The sequence below is a fragment of the Balaenoptera physalus genome (assembly GCF_965194825.1).
Source record: "Balaenoptera physalus genome assembly, chromosome: 9".
NCBI classification, from domain to species: Eukaryota; Metazoa; Chordata; class Mammalia; order Artiodactyla; family Balaenopteridae; genus Balaenoptera; species Balaenoptera physalus.
In genome coordinates this window covers 21,571,886-21,592,961 of record NC_138888.1, presented here as the reverse complement: position 1 = coordinate 21,592,961, position 21,076 = coordinate 21,571,886, and the positions used below count along the sequence as shown (strand labels likewise).

Below are 21,076 nucleotides of genomic sequence, written 5' to 3'. Positions count from 1 at the left end.
AAATGTGTATAGTATGCCACCATTTATCTAAGAGGGCAGATATGAATATATATACATATTTGCCTATATAAAGCAAAACAATGGGAAGTTAAAGTATATTTTTTTAATAGTTACCTATGAAGAAGAAAAGGAATAAAGGTGGGTAGGAATGGACTTCTTTAAATATACTGTGTTGTATAAATTTGAGTTCGGAACCATATAAATATTTTACATATTTATAAAACTATGTTTAGTGTTTAAAAAGCAATGTCTAAAAAGTGATAGTAAAATAAATGAAATTAACCCAAATGCGTATCTAGTTGGTGTTGTAATCACAAAAACAGAAACTATGCCAAGTGACTTTAGAAATTTGACTGTGTGTTTTTAGTGGGATATATACTCTTAGAGCATACAGAATTGAAAAAAAAAAAAACTTAAACTCTTTTCACTGTTGCTATTGCTATTCTGAGACTGTTCTCCATAGAGTGAGGGATGAAGCAAATTAGTAATTATGTTAGTTTCACTGATTTCTAGTGTGGGCAAAAAGAAATACAGATGTAAGAGCAATGAGATTGTTAAAAAACCTAGTGGTCCTAATTTTGAATTAGAAGTATCAGTATGAATTCATGATGTATTTTATCTCTTTGAATATATGTTCATATAAATAAATAAATACATACATATATTGATATTTACTAGCTTAGCCTACTGAAAAGGCTTAGAAATAGTGACCTACCCAGTAGCAATGAACATCCTTAATCGAAGTTTGCAGTCTCAGACTACCATTTTCCACTACTAGGAACCAGGACTCTCAGAGAAATGGATGATTTCAGGTTTGCAGCAAGAATTGAACAAGATGAACCGAGAACAGCTTTTTATGTCAGAAAGCAAGGAAGTTGTCAAAGACTAAAGGGGTCGGGCTTCCCTGGTGGTGCAGTGGTTGAGGGACTGTCTGTCAGTGCAGGGGACGCGGGTTCGATCCCTGGTCCGGGAGGATCCCACTTGCCACGGAGCAGCTAAGCCCATGAGTCACAACTCCTGAGTCCGCGCTCTGGAGCCCGCGAGCCACAACTACTGAGTCCACATGCCACAACCACTGAAGCCCGCGTGGCTGGAGCCCATGCTCCGCAACAAGAGAAGCCACTGCAATGAGTGGCCCCCACTCGCCGCAACCAGAGAAAAACCCGCACGCATCAACGAAGACCCAACGCAGCCGGAAACAATAAATAAATAAAATAAAATTATAAAATAAATAAATTTATTAAAAAAAAAAAAAAGACTAAAGGGGTCGTGTCAAAAGGACTTAGGAACTAACCTGAACATCAATATTATTGAACATCAATAAGGATAATAACGACAGTGGGTAGAAACACATCAAACACATATTTAAATGCATGTGTTTGTAACGATACTTTTAAACAAAAAATACTTCATTACTTACCTTTGAAGGATTATAGAACCTACTGCATTATTTATGAAACAGTAAATAAGGGAAAGAAATAAATACTATTCCTGCTTTTCCTGTATGATTTTATAACACACATATGCATACGCTCAGAAGGAGGAGAAAGACTGGAAGGATATACACCAGGATACTAGTGAAAATGGTTGTTATTGTCAGTTACTGAAATTACGGTTGTTTTTTACTATATTTTATGGGCTTTGTTTTCTGCAGTTATCCTGTGATAAAATATAATTAAGTATAGAGCTGTAAAGTTCAAAGTTTTCTATTAGATTACCTATATTATTATTTTCATATTTTCTGATATTTTTCTTTAGGCCTTCAAACAAGCTAGACATATGGGAGGATCTGAAGATAATAAGTAAGCCTACGTATTCTGTGTAACAGCACAGCCTTAAAATATTTTTAATGGGAAATTTTTGTACTCTATTATGTGGGTAACTCTTCTTTACCTACCTCATAGAGTTTTTGTCAGATTAAATAATTCTCATAAAGCAGTAGATCAATGTCTGGTCATAGAAACTACTCAATAAATGTTAGCGGTGGTGGTGGTATTATTATTGTTATGATAATATGTAAACCTGTCCTAGACTACATATATGCATATTAGGTACTGATATCAACAATATGTACTTTGAAGGAAGTTTTTACTCCAACCCAGATAATAACTTTACTTTGATATTGTATGCAAACTTTAATTAGTGATAAAAATTTGTAGCAAAAACTGCCCTAGAGTCGCTATATCTCCGTGTCTCAGAACTTCATACTCTATCAGATATTCCTGTGTTTTCCTATCCATTCAACTAATCCTTATCAACTGAATCATGCTTAAACTTTGCCTGTTTGAAAATGAACTAAACTTTTGTAGTACCCTGTATTTCCTTTCAGCTATTGTACTTTCTCACATCCATTGTGTAATACAAAAGATTTCTACGTTCGCTTTCTTTCCTTCTTCACTCCTACTCACTCTTTGACATACTAGAGCCTGGTTTCCAGTCGTGTATCTCCACCCAAGCAGATGTCTCAAGCATCAGTAGTAACTTCTGTGTTGCTAAATCCCCTGGACATTTTCATCCTACTAGACCTCTTCACAAGAGTCAACACCTTTCTCTCTCCTCTGGTTTGAACACTCTGTCCTAGCCGGGTCTCTGGGTGTTTCCCTGTCTTTGTGTACCTTCCTCCAGCCCTTTAATGGGCTTATCCTTTATCCTCTTTCACCTGCCATTGACGGCTGGAGCTCTTCCATGCTCAGCCCTCTTCTCTTACTCAGAACTAGCTCCCTGGACAGCTCTGAGTTCTGAGGCTGCAACTCTTAGTGCTTCCCAGTCCTTTCTTTTTTTTCTTTCTAAGCTAATAATATATAACCCTTCACTGAATATATTGGTTATTTTTTTTTTTTGGTTACTGTTTCAATTAAGAGATCATTCCTAATTTACAATAAACATTTTGTAAGCAGATAAACTATGAAATATTTTGAATTGATATATTTTTGTACTTGAAACAATTACAAATGTATTTTTAAAGTCATCTAATGAAAAAATAACTGTAGGAATGGTTTGTGATTTTACACATTTGTTTGTATTTTAATAATTAGTACCAAGTGGTTTTCTTTTCTCTGTAAAGGTTTCACAAGAAGTATCGTAGCTGTGTACAGTACTTGCATGCTGGTGGTTCTTTTGCGAGTCCAGTTAAACATAATTGGTGGATATATTTACCTGGATAATGCAGCAGTTGGCAAAAATGGCACCGTAAGTTTAATAGACTTAAATATATATTGCCCTTTCTTTCAAGAGGTTCAAAATTTAACCAAATATTATTTATCATGATAATTCATATAGAATAAATATCTTTATATTTCATGTGATTGTAAACTTTTAACATTATTCTTCTTCATATTTTGAAGCTAGGCTTTTTGTTATGTTAAAGAATAGTATTTTTCCTGTCGTTCCAGGTCCTAAAGAATCTCAGCTCAAGTTATAATGAAAATGTTATTATTTACTAATAATATTGGGTACCTTATTTCTGTTTTATACAGACAGTTCTTGCCCCCCCAGATGTCCAACAGCAATATTTATCAAGTATTCAGCACCTCCTTGGAGATGGTAAGATTCTTATTCGTGGCCTGTAAACTAATTCTGATTCATTCATTTGTATTATTGAGGAATTGAAAAAGTGAACAAGGCTTTTATGTTTGTTTTTGCTTTAATAGGCCTGACAGAATTGATCACTGTTGTTAAACAAGCTGTGCAGAAGATTTTAGGAAGGTAAGACATTTTGCTTTGGCTTTTCTGACTTACTGATTCTGATGAATAAAAGAAAAATTAGAATTGTTCTAATGAAGCTAGTGATTTGACAAATGGTGGTCTGCGAAACTCTTTTAACCTAATACGGACACAGCCCTGGGGTGTTACATTGTGGAATCCATTTTCTTCATCAGTATCAACCTTTTCATACTAAGGGAAAAGATTTAATGTTTCATTGTTTATTGATTGATTTCCAAACAAACCAGAGATATTTGTGTCATGAGATAAAAGACCTGCTTTTAAAAATCTGTGTCTGAGGCTTTTAACTCCCGTTCATACTAGTAATATCTTTAGTTACAGTGGGAATTTTCTTGTGAAATCTGCAACAAGATTTTTCTTGACCCTTAACTGGTAGTTGATTTCTTAATCTACTCTAGTGATTTCACAGTCAGCAGTTTCAGGTTTGACTGGTTGAAACAGGATCTCAGGTAGTAACCTGTTAGGGAAAGAGTGTGTATAGGATGTGTTGTATAGTTTCAATTTATCCCAATTCCCTTTTCTCTGTTTCTAGTGTTTCTCTTAAACATTCTTTGTCCCTTTTGGACTTGGAGCAAAAACTAAAAGAAATCAGAGATCTCGTTGAGCAACATAAACCTTCTTCTTGGATTAATAACGATGGATCCAGATCTTTATTGTGCCATTATATGATGCCAGATGAAGAAACTCCATTAGCAGTGCAGGTGCTTAATTCATAACTATTTAACCAAACGAATTACTCTTTTTTTTTTTAAGGTTTTTTTCACTATCTCTTAAAATTTAGATTTCTGAGTCTGTTGAAAGGTAAGTGATTGAAAGACATGTATTTCAGTAATTTAAACAAAACCTCATTAATTTAGAAAACAAACTGTAAATGGAACTAACTTCTAGTTAGAAACAACTTTAGATATTCAGCAGAATTTTATTGAATGTTAGTTATGTGACAGACACTAGTATGATTGGGATATAAAATGAATAAGACATATTCATTACACCTGGGGAACACAGGAGACAAATTCAGTTCCTTTGGCTAGAGCATTTCTGTATGAGGTCAGGTAACAGAAGATAAAGCTGGTAGTTGGGGCAAGATCCTAAAGAGCTTTGTGTGCCAAGATAAAGAGTCTGAACTGCCATTTCAAATTCTAATCAGGCCAGTTCCACAATCACATTTGCTTTTTAAGATGAATCAATGATGGCAGTATCTGAATGGACTGAAGGAGTCATCCAGTTGAGAAACAAAGAAGGCCTAATCTAACATTTACCAACCATGGTGTTGCTATACACTGGTGTGTCCCAGCGAGTTGTGATTTAAGTTATTCATTGATTAAGAAGAATAAAAATGCCAAAGATTACAGGTTATAGACTTCATTTTTTAAAAATTTTATATGTAAGTGGATTGCATCCATTCTTTGCAGTTGAGAGAAGAATATCTCTCACTTAACAATTGGAGAAGTCTTAGACCAGAGAGGCCCCTATGCCATACCTCAGCGTAAAGGCCCTGTTAGAACAAAGACTGCCATGTTTTTCATTGCCTGCCGGTTTCCCCCTTCCCCAGAAACCCCAGAGATAGATGTTTGTGGGTACTGAGAGACCCTGCATTCGTGAGTAGGCCAAAAAAAATTGCAAACCGTCTAAGGAAACCCTGTGAACTGCAGGATGGAGGCTAAATTGAACGAGCAGAACAGACCTGACAGAATTAATGAAAGAAACAAGAGAAAACTTACTTACAAATTAGAATCTCGAGGCGATGCAATAATAGTATTTAAAAAGCTTTCTGGAATGATAAAGAAATTTCCAAATTTTAAAATTCAACAGTGGAATTAAAAAAGAAAATGATTCAAAAGAACGGATGAAGAGAGGGATGATAGACCAAATCTTACCTGAATTAAATTGAAACCTGCAACTTCAGGTTGAAAGGACACACAGAGCCTTAGACGAAACTAGGTTGTTGAGAAAAGACACATACATATCCTGATAAAATGTCTTAGCAATCAAAGAAAAAAATCCCTGGCCTCTGCAACCTCAAAGACTATTTTTTTCTTTGTAAGTGTGTTCTAGAAATGTGTCCAAGAGGGGTCAGATAAACAAAGATCTTACCGTGACTCATGTTTTAAATACTACTTACCTGTGCACATGAACCTTTATAGTTTTTTGAGTGTAACATTTTTTGATTGTTGATAGAACACAGACTTTTAGACTTCCTGAACTCTTGAGTTTATTAATATGATTTGTTTCATCATAACCCTGTGCTAATATTTGAAACCCTGAAATGTGGCCTTTTAATTTCACAGGCCTGTGGGCTTTCTCCTAGAGATGTTACCACTATTAAACTACTCAATGAAACTAGAGACATGTTGGAAAGGTATGTATACTGCATGTAACAGAAAACATGTGTTTCTTTTTCGAATGTACTTATGACCATTTTATAGTTTTTCTTGAACAACGTTCAACATAATATTTTGTTAAAATTAAATTTTAAACCTATTCCCCTGCTTTAAGTAGGATTTCCTACCTAAACTAATGGTCCTCTTATTAGGGTGGGGAGGGAAGCAAAGATTTTTTTTAGGATACCCATGCCTTGCCCCCGCCTACTTTCCTAGCCTAGAGACTCTGATATACTAGTTAAGGAACTGGAAGATAGTTAGCATTTATATTTTGAGGAAAGCTTTCAAGGGTGATTCTCATATGCTCAGTGTATAGTGGTAAATGGTTAACAACCAGCCCTGTAAAGAAAAAAGACCAGAAACAAATTGTAGCCACAGCAGTGCTGACTACCAACTTGACGTCACTCAGTGCTGACTTGGAGAGTTGGGAAAAGATGCTCTTGGCAGCCAAAGCTGGCCAGCTCCAGCTAGGCCTCAGGTGTAGACACATGTACACACATGCTAATGTGTATGCACACACACCTATACTCAATTTTGAGAACTACTTCCCCTAACCCTTTCAGGATAGTCTGTAGTGTTCCTAAATCTTTGAGTGATAAAAATTTCACATCCTCCCTAAACTGAGTATTACTATTTTAAATTACCCAGAAGAGAGCCAGAGTGTTAGAAATGGAAAAAGCATCAGATTATGCATTAGAAGACGAGAGGACCTAGATTCAAGGTTGGCTGTCCTATTTATTATCTTGTCAACCTTGGTTGAGCCACTTACACTCGTTGAGGTAGTTCTATCATTGTAAAATCTTAGTGGTAATACCAGTTCCATCCACTTTATCTTAAGTGATTAAAATATCAAAGTTTCTTTTCAATTAAAGATAATTTAAGATCATTTTTTCTAGTTCTGTTTTCTGGCCAAATCATATCCTTTGTTTACAATATTTTTTCATAATCTTGAAGAAAATCAGCAAATTTTTAGGTTAACTCAGCTACTGACTCTACTATCTGAATTCATCAAGTTCTAGTCCCTTGACTTTCTACAGTAGCGATCTCCACTTTTTTCTTATTCAAAGCACTCCATGAAGCTCTAGAAAAAGGTCATCAGTGATCGTTTGCCAAATCCAGTCAGCATGTAATGTTCATCTTACTTGGCCTTTCTCTAATAATTGACACTGTTGATCAAGGCTTTCTTGAAATTCCTTTCTCTTATGGCTTCAATGAAAAATCTAATTTTTCTCCCAGTTCTCAGATCATTTCTTCTTAGGTTCCTCTATGCCTGCCTTTCCTTTAAATATTAGTGTTTCCCAGGTATTTCTTCTTATTTCATCCTCAGCTGCCCCAAGCAATTTTATATACTCCCATTAATTTACTGTCTGTATGTTAATAATTCCCAAACTTATAGCCCTAGCCCTCCACTCTCATGAGTTGAATTGAGATTTCTACATGTCGAAGATAGAACTAGTCTGTTCAACTAGGCAGTTTCTAACTCTCATAGCATACATATATTATTCTTTATATCAAAGAGTTTTTGTGAGGTACTGACATAATGTAACGAAAAGAGCTTGAACGTTAAGATCCAAAAGGCCTGGGTTCAAATTCTGGCTCCCATATTTACTAATTACATAACCTTTGGACAGATTTCTTCATCCCTCAAGTATCCAGTTCCTCATCTGTTGTACATGTTAATAAAATATTCTGTCTCACTGGGATGATATGATAGAGTATATAAAGCAAACCAATAATCTGTGACTATAAGAGGATTCCTCTTCAAGTGTTTCCTCAAGAGAAGTAATGCTATTTATTGATATTTATAAAAATACACTTATAAAGTGCTACCTAATGTAAGAAAATCTAGCAAAATACATGAATATTCTCATTGTGTTGTGCTAAATAATAAGCTCACTTTTTATGCTTAACTTTTAAGATTGACTCCTTGATATATTTTTATAGTGTTTTAGTCTAAAAACTAAATTGTGACTAGAAATGTTGGTGGCTGTCAAAGGTAACCACATGATTATTGAATTTGTGTCCTTTTCCCTTGAAAATCTGAAAAGTAACGTATCCTCTTATTTTGTGTAGTCCAGATTTTAGTACAGTTTTGAATACCTGTCTAAACCGAGGATTTAGTAGACTGCTAGACAATATGGCTGAGTTCTTTCGACCTACTGAACAGGACCTGCAACACGGTAACTCCATGAATAGGTAAGAAGACATAAAAGAATGTTATCAGTCTAAAGAATGTTCTAATAAAATAGTGCTTTTGGATGTGTTTATTTTTTGTTCCAGGTAACAAAAATATCTTAGAGGATAAATTTGAATGTTTGTTTTTTCAACAAATTAAACTCTGTTCAACCAATGACTCACTCCTTCATTAGGAGGAGCTCTTTCAGTATTCAATATTAAAACTTTCATTTCTTCCAAAAATTTTGCCACTGTATAGAGTACTTAAGTTGTGAAACTATTTTTCTGTAGGCCAAATTTCAATTATTGGGGCTTTTTAAATTGAACTCTTTAGAATACAAAACTGAAAACGTTATTTAAGTTTTAATGTTTTCTCTTATATTATTCCAGTACTATAAGCCATAATTAGCCTGTATAATTCAGCCAAGCATTCTTGTTCTAAATTCCCACTTGATGAATTATCATCTCCTAGTTCTACAGCCCTTCTTGTAGGATTAGGAATGTTTAGTTAGTGCAACTGGTAGTGATTTTAATCATAACTATTACTAAGTCATGGATTCACACTGCCAAAAGGTATCTTATGGTTTTATTATATTCTTATCATCTCAGCATGAGCACCTTGAATCTCCTATTAGGATTTACACTCTTTTACAGTTTTTTATGTTAAATTCAGAAAATAATAGGTACTAAATCAATGTTAACTGACTATAAACTCATCTGTTAAAATTAGGGGTAACAGTAACTGATATGCAGTATGTATGTGCAATGTCCAATTTAATTCTCAAATACACAGGGCAAGATTATTTGCCCAGTTCTCTGGGACCCATCTTTATTATACAAAAAGGAATAATTTGCAGTTAACATTGAGGATTTGGAATGCCTAGCGTCATAAAATTTATTTTCTGAAGCAATTTAAATATCATCCTAAAATCTTTTTTAGCAATTCTTTAAATTATCAAATAAAAAAATTTCAGCCTCTATAAAATACTCCCTAAATCAAGGTGCTCCAGTCAACAAAACTATAATCTCTACCTAGCAGAAGTATTAGTTATTTCCTGAGTAGTTATAAGAATTGTAATAGTTGTTATAATATAAACAAATACTTGATCTTGTACACTAAAGAATTATAAAAATTATGTTACAATTACATCAGCCATTGATAATCTTTTCTGGACTCCTGTAGTACTCAGTGTTTATACTTAACTATTGGCAAAGAGACAAAATATCACTAATTATGTGTACTACAATTAATAATCCAGAACCCTCAAGAGAATCAACAGAAAAATGATGTAAACTAATAAAACATTAAATTTTACATATATATATGTGTGTGTATATATTACATATGTATATATTTATGTATATACTATATATATAACATGTGCATATATGTGTATATATAAACATATATATATATATAATATTAGAAGTTTTCCTATCACAAGAAACAACCCAATAGAAAATATAATGGATAAACATGGCATGTAAAAGAAAAACTATACAGACTTAAAGTATGAATATAGATATAAGAATCCTAAATAAAATATAAACAAATGAAATACAGAAATATATAGCAATAATAATAGCGACCAGTACTTCTGTTTCTTTTTCTACGTACAAGTATGATAGGTATTTTTCAGAACATTATCTCATTGAATTCTTAAAATAGCCCTAGGAAGTAAGTACTAGTGTCTTCCTCTTGCCACAGGTGAGGAAACTAAGACAGAGAAAAATTAAATAATTTGAGGTCAAGCAGCTAGCGAGTAGTAAAGCCAGATGTTCACTCACTTTTGTCTCACATCAGAGCCTGGAATTTCTAGTTATTCTCCAAGACTGTGGCTAATTAAGGTTTATTTTAAGAATGCAAGGAAGTTTAAACATTAAGAAAGTTATTACACTAATTCATAACATTAATAAGTTAATAGGACAGAAAACAAGCATCATCTTCAGTGTTGCTGAAAAAGCATTCAATAAAACATAACTTTTATTACTGATAAAACCTCTTCTAGAAATAAAAAATCCTTTTTATATAATAAAATATTTGAAATCAAAAGCAAATGTTATACTTAATGGCAACACACTAGAATTATTTCCATTAAATTAAAAACAATATAAAGATGGTCACTACTGACATATTTATTCAACATCATTTTATTATTCTAACCAGTGCAGTAAGACTAGGAAAAGACAATTTTTAGAACCAAATTCAGGAATGCCAGTGATTCTTATATATTTATTTTGCGAAGAGACACTTACTGAATGTTTATTACTATATAATAAACTGTTAGTTGACTCTTGATTTTCTAAGTTAAATTCTTATCTTCAGAAAATGACATTAGTTTCAGAAAGGGAGAGAAAAAGATTATTGTTATATGAAAGTGACATGATTTTATACTTAGAAATCCAAGAGAATCAGCTAAAAATTATAAAGTTAGCTTCCCAAAATTAATCTATAAATGTGGTCAAACTACCATCAAAATCCACTGAGGATTAGAGAGTGGTTGCTTTGTTATTTTTGAACCTGAAAAATTGATAGTACTAAAGGAGGAATAAAAGGCTGAGAATATTCAAGAAATTATTGAAAAAGTAGAGCAATGAATGTACTTTCCCTATAGAACATGTATTATAAGGTACAGTTATTCAAATAATATGTTACTAGGAATAGATGAATCAGTGAAATAGGATATAAAATCCAGAAACAGGCTCTAAAATTTATAAGATATAGCATATGATAAAAGTGAGGAAGAGATGTATTATTTAGTAAATAACGGTAAGACAGTCATTGTAAAATGACTAATTGTAAAATAAAGTTAGAGCCCTTCTGTACCATACTTATAGCCAAAAACAAAAACAAAAGCAAAAACCAGGGGTTTTAAACAATCGAAACATAAATGAAGTGATAGAAAACAGGTGAATATTTAGCTGATCTCAAGATGGAGAAAGTTTTTCTAAGAATGAAAGTAAAGAACTGTATATGAATAAAATAATGTTTGGTGGTAAAATTTAAAAGTTAAAGATCAAGCAAGTTTTAACTTTATAATCAATATTAAATGCAAATGATGTGTTAGGGGAAGTATTTGCAAACTATATGCATCATATAAAGAGGTTAATAGCATTATATACACATCAGTTAAGGAAGGAAACCCAAAGAAAGAGATGGTCAGAGATACAAACATAATTCACAAAAGAGCATATAGAAATGACCAGTTTGTCCATTCATCTAAAATCTGTTTATTGAACATCTGCTATTTATCAGGTACTTTACTAAATCTCTGTCCTCATGGATCTTACAATCTAGTAGGAGAAACAGACAGTAAACATAATTGTATTAACTATGATAAGTGTTATATAGGAAAAGAATGTTGAGCATATAATAGAAGTATTTGAACAAACATGGAAAGTCAAGCACAGTTTGCAAGGAAATAATCTGAACAAGAACAAAATGATGAGGTCTTGGATGGAGTGAGGCAGTTGACATTCAGAGCAGAAGGCATAACGCAAAGACTTTGAAGACGGGGACCGCAGTACACTTCCAGGACCTGGAACACCAGTGTGGTAGCTGAAAGGATGGAACTCGGAAAAGAACGGTGTGAGATGAAGTTGGAGAATTCAGCACATACAGGTTATGATTGTCAACTTGAGAATGCTGGGGAGCCACTAGAAAAGTGTCAGGAGAGTGACAGGATGGGATTTACATTGTAGGATCACTTTGATTGCTTTGTGAAGATGGAATCGGGAAAGTGGACATTGGGGGTGGGACATAGCAATGGATGAATGAAACTTTTATTAATCGCGTCAACAAGTATGTTTTGAGCACACACTGCACCAAGCCCTTTACAAAGTGCTAGGATAATACAGTGAGTGAGGTAGGCATGAAACCACATGGACCTTGTGTGGTAGTGCTGTCTTCAATTTCTGTTGAAGACAAATTCACTAATCTATAAAGAGACACATCAAACAAAAATCAGGACAAGTTTTGAAAAATGCTGCAAAGGTACCAAGGGGGAGAAGTGGCGGGGGGTGGGGTGGTGGGATGAACTGGGAGATTGGGATTGACATGTATACACTCATGTGTATAAAATAGGTAACTAATAAGAACCTGCTGTATGAAAAATAAATTAGGGCTTCCCTGGTGGCGCAGTGGTTGAGAATCTGCCTGCCGATGCAGGGGACACAGGTTCGTGCCCTGGTCTGGGAAGATCCCACATGCCGCGGACCAACTAGGCCCGTGAGCCACAACTACTGAGCCTGCGCGTCTGGAGCCTGTGCTCCGCAACAAGAGAGGCCGCGATGGTGAGAGGCCCGTGCACCGCGATGAAGAGTGGCCCCTGCTTGCCACAACTGGAGAAAGCCCTTGCACAGAAACGAAGACCCAACACAGCCAAAAATAAATAAATAAATAAATAATAATTTTAAAATAAATAAATTAAATTTAAAAATTCAAAAAAAAAAGAAAAATGCTGCAAAGGTACTGTGAAGGAGAATAATGACTGATCTCTTCAGGAATGCATAAATCTCTCCACTTTTTTCATTTTAAGCATTCCCTCAAATCTTAGCACAGCATACTAGTTAGATACCATAGCTTCAGCATTTTCATGATATTTAAAAGGAAAATTTTAGTGTAGTCCCGGGTTTAAATGTATGAAGTGTGATATTTTACATAATAAACCAAGTCTTTAACCCACACACAAAAAGTAGTTTCAGTATTTAACAGTCATTATACATATAGTCACACATAACATTCATTCATTCATTCACCCAGGAAATGTTTATTGAGCATATTTACAGGTTAGAAGATCATTGCTGTAGTCTAGAGAAGAGATAATGCTTAGTGTGGATAGGTTTGGCAATGGGGAGAAGTAGACACATTTAACGATTATTGAGGATTGTGGAGAGGCTGGATATAGGCAGGAGAAGGAAGTACCGATGATCCCAGGTTTCCTACTGACTCAGCTGACTAGATGACAGTACAGTTCACTGAAGTAGAGGAAAAAAAATTTGACATTGCTAGTAATTAAGAGAAATACAGACCAAAACTGTGAGATACCATTTTCAGCTATCAGACATATGAAGGTTAAAGAAAAAGATAATGCTTGATGTAGAAAGAAGGCATGATAGAGCAGGTATCCTCATAAACTGTTAGAGAAGCAGAGAGCATTTGGCAATATACATTTTAAAGCTTAAAAGCATTCGTGCCCTTCAACCCAGTAATTTACTGTAAATACAAAAAGTTATTTATATTAAGGAATATTAGGCAAAAACTTAAATGCCCAACTGTAGGGAGCTGATGATATAAATTGTCAGCTAGAGGATGGGTTACTATATAGTTATTAAAAAACAGACCAAAACTTTGGAAGAACTTTTAATGAGATGGAAAAATGATTATAACCTGTGAACAAAAATGCAAAACAAGTGTTGCTTGGGAGGTTATAGTTGTGTGTTAAAAGCACAAAAAGGGGCTTCCCTGGTGGCGCAGTGGTTGAGAATCTGCCTGCCAGTGCAGGGGACACGGGTTCGAGCCCTGGTCTGGGAAGATCCCACATGCCGCGGAGCATCTGGGCGCGTGAGCCACAATTACTGAGCCTGCGCGTCTGGAGCCTGTGCTCCACAACAAGAGAGGCCACGATAGTGAGAGCCCCGCGCACCGCGATGAAGAGTGGCCCCCGCTTGCCGCAACTAGAGAAAGCCCTCGCACAGAAACGAAGACCCAACACAGCCATAAATAAATTAATTAATTAATTAATTTTAAAGAAAAAACACAAAAAGTATAGATATGTATATATAAAAAATTACTGGAAGAAATTAACTATGATGTCAATTATAGTTGTTATTTCTAGGTGGTAGAATTATGTGTGGTTTTTATTTTATTATTAATACATTTCTATAAGTACTTTTCAATGACTGTTACTTTTATAATTAAAATATTAAGTTCCTATAAGATAATTTCAGAAAATAATTATTACTGTGATGATTTTTCAGTCTTTCCAGTGTCAGCCTGCCTCTAGCTAAGATAATTCCAATAATAAATGGACAGATCCATTCAGTTTGCAGTGAAACACCTAGTCATTTTGTTCAGGTAAGAGGAAAGCTTGGGGGTATTATTAAAAACAGATTGTACTCTTGGTTGTGGTCCTATTTGTCCAACATAAAATTACATTTCTCTTCTATGATATTTGTTCAAAGAAACCAAAAACTTGAAACCACATGTAGAGTATGGTAGAATGACCCGTGAGAGTAATAATGTATCATGGCACTTTTATGAGGTTGGGAATACCTTTCTCCATGTTATAGTCCAACACGTGTTAGACAGGCTACATTTTAGTCCAAGTACATTCTAGTGGTCAGTTGAATTTACAGTGTTACTGTTTTGTATTAAGCTGTGCTAGTAGAAAAGTTGAGCCTTGAGGCAAATCAGCGAACCAGTTCCTCACATTTTGAGGAAAAATTAAAAATTTTTGTGGGAAAGTAAAGCATTTTAATAGCTAATAAATACAATAATTAATAGTGCACCAATAATCTGCTCATTAAAAACTGCATACTCAGTAGGTTATTTAAATTTTTCATTAGACTACCTATAACTCCACCTCCTTTCTTAGGAAAGCATTTTAGAATACATTGAGTAAGACTGATTTTATTAAAAGGACAACTTTGAATCCATAGGATTTTTTCCGAGTCACTTGCAAACTTGGAAACTGTATAACAAGTAATAAATTACTCGCAGTACACCTCAGTTCCAAACCACTGCCGTAATGTGCAGTGAGAAGAGACCCTAGGCCTAAGTGTAAAGGTGGTGTCTTCTCAGTATCGTTTATCTCTGTGGACTTCTACTTGAGGACGTGAAGAGCCCTGAGACTATGGGTTGTAGTTCTTCCTTTCTCTGTGTGGTGTCGTTAGCTTGTCCTTAACATGCTACTTTTCCTCACTGTTCTCTGCAGTCTTCTGTGTCATCCTCTCACCCATGAGAATTAGCCATTCATATTTCAGAAGAAAGAATGAATAAGGCTGATCTCATTTCACTTAATTTTAAGCTTAATTTAAGCTCAAAAAATCTTAAAAGCTTAGTTTAAAATTTTCTGTTTATTTTTTTTAAATTTTTACATGTGTATTTGTGTGAGAAAAAAAATTGTAACTTCTGGCATTTGAACCTTAACTTTATCTTTCTCCATTTTCATAAAGTCTCTGGCTTCGTCAGTAAGCTGTTCATCTTGACAAGTGGGAAATACAGCTAAGCGTAATACAACACCAGCTTTGGTGCTTAAGTAATTTATGTACTACATTAATTAAAGTCTGTATAATTGAGAATGAAGACAAAAGGTTTCAACCTAGTAAAAACATCATTGATACTAATGCTTAGTAAATTTTCTTAGTGTGACTGGATGTAGATTAAGTTTATAAACTAGACCATTAATTGACAAGACTTCCACCAATTTTTTTAACTATGATTTCTATGAGTTAGAATGCCACGTGGTATTCAGAGAATTTAACCTTGAATTTGTGAGATCAAGACTTAACCTAAGCTCACTTGGGTTTTCTGATGCTTAGGAGAGAACACAAAGGATACGTTCACTTCTTGTTTCTCTGCTGCTCATAGGGCACTTAAGGGTTTCTATTGTCATAGATCCTTTCACTATCTGGAGAAGCCTGTGGACGCCTCCTCAGAATAATGCCTATAAATGCATATTGTAAAATACATAGGTTTTAAAGAAAACCAATTGCATAGTTTTAAAATACTTTTTAAAATCAAATTTACGATATAGCAATATTGCTTCTTTGTTCATGCATTAAATAACAAGATGTAATGGCACTTCATGTAACTTCCACAACTGTCTATCATATGATATAAAAATGTCTGATTTCTACTAAAGGCAAATTCACAGGTTCTGCTAATACTATCAGTTTGTTGCTTACATTCATAACTGAAGGAAATGCTAGATTTTAGTTGAAGGTTAATGAAAATAAAGATGTAATTTTTTTCCTTATCTACATTCACAAATCCCTTAAGAACCCCTGTTCTCAGGTGTATATGTGTGATTATGTATGTGTGTATATATAATATATGATATACTACATATATTCTATGTTAGAAAGTAATATACCTCAATCATGTCATGTCAGCTTCCAGCAGAAGTACCTTTAGACTTGTATAGTTAGTGTTGTAATCATTTATTCAACAGATACTCTTCTAGCACTTGACACACACAGAAATCCATTTGAAGACTATTTTGGGTCTTCTTCTCAAAGCCACATTTGAATACATATCATATCCACTATCCCTCACGTAAGAACTTAAACATCTGCAGGAATTTATTATACGAAAAACTACTTCTTTCATTAAATGGTTTTCTTTTTGGCCTTAATGCCACAAAACTTAGAGCTAACTTTGTTGCTTGATTGCAGAAATGAATTCTGATTATCTGTTCTTTTTATAAACTGTAATGTTTTATTGTCGTCTTTGCTAGGATCTGTTAATGATGGAGCAAGTGAAAGACTTCGCTGCTAACGTGTACGAGGCCTTTAGTACTCCTCAACAACTGGAGAAATGATATTTTCCTTCAGGAAGAACTACAGTGGAATTCATTTGCTTTAAAAAATACACTGAATAAATCAACTATATAGAGGGTAATGATTTGGTACCGAAATGTCTAATAAAAATATATTCATAATCAAAGTCTTCATTTAATAATAAAATAGATTTATTTGGCATCTTAATATATTTTTTTAAAGTCATCAACAGACTGGTTTTTGTGGGCATACCTGAGTGTACACAGGGCAAATGTCAGAATTGTTAATAATTTGTTACACCATGGATATTAGTTACAAACTGATTAATGTAGATACTTTTTTTATATAATAGGAAATTCAGTATACTTTGACATTAATACTGAGGTAAAATCTGTTTGGGAAGTAGGTGTGAAGTCTTGAAAATATGCTATTTAATCATAAAGTTCTCTGGACTGCAGTATACAGGAGTGAATCAGACTTTTCTCCAGTTAGTCTTCAAAGGGATAAATTATTTGTCTTAAATATACCTGATTGAGGACTTCGTTTTTTATAGAAATCAGTTAATTTAGCAACTGTGATTGGGACTTCCCTGGCGGTCCAGTGGTTAAAACTCCCCACGTCTCCTGCATGGGGAGCGGGTTCGATTCCCGATCCCTGGTCGGGGGAACTAAGATTTTGCATGCCGCGTGGCACGGCCAAAAAATAATAGGGAACAACTATGATCAGCAATTTTTTTCTTTACTGTTGTTAACAATCCTTAGGAAACTACCTATTGATTTAGGGGCAAAAATTGTGTTTATGCCGTTTACTCACAGCTATGATTAACTACTGTACATAGTTTCATTCATTTGTATGTAAATAATTTTAATAACTTACTTTGTATTGATTTTGAGCACAGTGAATCTTATTGCAATAAAATATTTTAGTAAAATATGGTTTTATTGAGTTAATACTTTACAGCTATTAATTTATTTGCCCCATAGCATTTTTGCTGTTATTTTTGGAGATTACACTAGCTTTCAAGTTTCATTTTAACTGGTAATTGATGCTTTCTTTTAACTTATTTGTTTAGAAAAAGTAAATAGCATTTCCTTCTGAAAAGAAATAATTCATTGTTCTAGTAAATCTATAGTTCTTTATATGGGTAATTAGAGCATAAATAAATGAATCATGTATCATCATTATATTAAATATATTTTCAGTAGCATAAGAATATTTTCAGTAGCATAATTTTATGTTGTTTTATGTTTCTCTAACATATAACATACAGCTAAATAGTAGAAGGTAGAAAATGAATTGTGAAGTCTCTTCTAAGGCCAGGTTAGGCCTGAAGCCAACCACTAGGGAATCTATGCCTAGAATATTTTTTTAAAAAAACAAAAAACAAAACAAAAAAAAGCAGAAAAAACAGATGTAAAAGTGGAGAGGAGAGCAAATGCTTCTTTTCAAAATTTGACGGAATATAATGATGTTATTTCTCATAGGGTGGTGGAAAAACTGTATTTTGGAAAATTAGTGAATGTGTGTGTAATAGGGCATGCATCTCTTCCAGCAATATTAACCCAGGATTTCATCCAAGGAAATTTCGAGAATGAACAGGTGTGACCTTGTTAAGGATAGAAAGCTGATCATCTGAAAATTACCACCTGTAATCATCTACCTCTGTAGAGTTGTAGCAGTTGTAGAGATGACAAGGTAAAAACCACATGTATTTGAAGCTAATTGGACTTAGACATTATAAATTTGTCTTCTAATTGTACAGTAGGAGCCCTTTTATCTGGGACCCTTAGTTGTTTGGTTAATCCAAAAAGTCATTTAAAGCAGGGTATCATTAAAAAAATAACACATGTGTTCTTAGGTATTTTAACTTAAAATATAAATAATCTTTGTTTGCCAGTTATTGAATGTAGGACCCAGGTCTTTTCTACCTTTTCAGTGTAGGTCTGCTTATAAGGATTCTCTAATTGTCTTTCTTATACAAATCACATGTATTACATTATATAGTTGTAAACCAGGGGTACAGAATTCTTGTAGATTTTTACTATATTTCCCTTCAGTCTTTTACAACTTTTTTTTTTTTTTGGCTGCGTTGGGTCTTCGTTGCTGCGCACGGGCTTTCTCTAGTTGCGGCGAGCGGGGGCTACTCCTCATTGTGGTGCGAGGGCTTCTCATTGCAGTGGTTTCTCTTGTTGCGGAGCACAGGCTCTAGGCGCACGGGCTCAGTAGTTGTGACTCACGGGCTCTAGAGCACAGGCTCCATAGTTGTGGCGCACGGGCTTCGTTGCTCCACGGCATGTGGGATCTTCCCAGACCAGGAATCAAACCTGTGTTCCCTGCATTGGCAGGCGGATTCTTAACCACTGTGCCACCTGGGAAGTCCTTTTACAACTGTTTTACCCACAATTAATTAACCAGTACATTTAAATTGGAAAAAAAAAAGGTAACATACTTTTATCTAGTTTTTCCAAAGTATTCAACTTGGTTTTCACAGAAACTATAACTGTTCACACTCATTTCATCCGCTTATGCAACATGATAAAAAGTTCTACTGGCATAATCAGTTTGGTAATCAGTTAGTTTCCTAGAACTGCCGTAACAAATTGCCACTAACTGTGTGGCTTAAACAATAGAAATTTATGCTCTCACCATTCTGGTGCTTAGAAATCCAAAATTAAGGTGTCAGCAGGGCCATGCTCCCTCTGAAGACTGTAAGGAAGAAGCCCTCCAATCCTTCCTTGACTCTTCCAGCTTCTGGGGGCCCCAAGAATTCCTTGGCTTGTAGCAGCATAGTCTCTGCTTCTGTCTCCATATGGTCATCTTTTACATGTTTGTGACCCCCGCGTCCAGTATGATCTTACCTCAATATTTACCTTAATTGCATCTGCGGAGACACTACTTCCAAGTAAGATCATATCCTGAGCTTTTGGGTAGAGGTGAATTATTGGGGAACACTATTCAACCCATAACAGTAACAAACTCAACTAACCCTTGGTAAACATATATTGCAGCAAGTGAAAATCAAGGTGAAGCATGTGCCAGACAGAAGCCTACTAACTGAAAGCCTGCAGTTTGCCTGGGCGTCAATCAGTATGCTTTTCCAAGGAAATGGAGAGCATCCGTTAATCTAGTGAGTTGTTTAAATGGAGATTACTTAAAACAGCTTCTACTTTCTCCTTCAAACTTGTATAAATGTGTTTGTTACTGTGTATATATAAAAATCTGATATGAACAGTTATTTATTTTTTTGCAAGTTAGGAAGGTTTTTATCTAACCAGGTCTTTTACTTACAAAATTGAAATGAACAGAAGGCAAAACATCTGTCTTGTTTTCTGTTGTCCTAATTCATATTTATTTGATTAGCCTGACCTTTTAAAGTAATTGTGTTGCTTCATGTGGCACTCATAAGAAAATGAGATAGAGTCTTATTAAAGTGATATCCATATTTTAAATGATATCAATGTCTAAATCATTCAGTCTAATAATCTAGCTTTGCTTGCCTTCAATATTTCTGATCATTAAAGAAAAATCCAAAGTTACTGAAATTCAAAACAAGTCAATTTTGTGCCTATTTAGTAACTCTGGGAGAAGGCACAATTGCTTGGAGGGATAAGAACTATTGGCTTAAAATAGGTAATAAGAGCTCTGATGTTTAATTATCCTTAGTATAATTCTTGCCCTCCATACCAATGATAATGCTAGGAATTCGATGGAACATTTTTAAATGTTTGTTATGAGTCCCACTTATAGTATATTTCACATATAAGCAAGGTATACCTTAAATAAACTTAAATTTGGTATCTCATTCTGTTTCATATATAATGTCTGGTTATTAGCAAAGCATTTTATCAGCACCTCTGAATGCTGAGCTGTATTTTATCATTTAGCTCCCTCACAGCTACCCATTAACTAAACCCTATACCTAACTATAATTTGCTTACATAGTTCCATTTTCCCTCTATATTCTCTTATTTGTAAAGGTCAAGATGGACAGGGTAGGAATTTAAATGATTGACATGTTTTTAGTCTCAAAAATACTTTCTTCAAACAAACAGATGACCTCACTTTTATGTTAAGATTCTTCTAACCCTGTTTATTTGGGTTTGTTTGAGGGCTTTTTTCCTTTTTTTGTTTTTCCTTAGTCTAGTGTTCGGGATCATGTAAATCTGTCTTTGTTGGACCTCTAATAAAATGTTACTTGGGATTTAGAACTCTTAAAGTACTTATTCATGTAAATACTTTGGCATGGTTTTAAAATTTTGATAGTTGTAGAAACTTCAGCAATGAATAATTTTTAA

General features: G+C 34.4%; 1 protein-coding gene and 1 long non-coding RNA gene across 4 annotated transcripts in view; both read left to right on the top strand.

Annotated features, from left to right (window-relative positions):
- Positions 1 to 20,989, top strand: part of PEX3 (peroxisomal biogenesis factor 3) — a 38,357-nt gene extending 17,368 nt beyond the window's left edge. For 2 of the 3 annotated variants that reach the window (XM_082474870.1, XM_082474869.1), the window contains exons 4-12: positions 1,759 to 1,802; positions 3,065 to 3,189; positions 3,477 to 3,543; positions 3,651 to 3,705; positions 4,256 to 4,424; positions 6,012 to 6,082; positions 8,178 to 8,300; positions 14,259 to 14,355; positions 16,739 to 20,989. In XM_082474870.1, coding sequence (XP_082330996.1) covers positions 1,759 to 1,802; positions 3,065 to 3,189; positions 3,477 to 3,543; positions 3,651 to 3,705; positions 4,256 to 4,424; positions 6,012 to 6,082; positions 8,178 to 8,300; positions 14,259 to 14,355; positions 16,739 to 16,822 — 835 coding nt within the window. In that variant the 3' untranslated portion in view covers positions 16,823 to 20,989. The remainder of the gene's footprint in view (positions 1 to 1,758; positions 1,803 to 3,064; positions 3,190 to 3,476; positions 3,544 to 3,650; positions 3,706 to 4,255; positions 4,425 to 6,011; positions 6,083 to 8,177; positions 8,301 to 14,258; positions 14,356 to 16,738) is intronic. The other variant, XM_082474871.1, reaches the window with a different exon arrangement.
- Positions 1 to 21,076, top strand: part of LOC309667029 — a 416,481-nt gene that overhangs the window by 387,524 nt on the left and 7,881 nt on the right. The gene's annotated exons all lie outside the window — the stretch shown is intronic.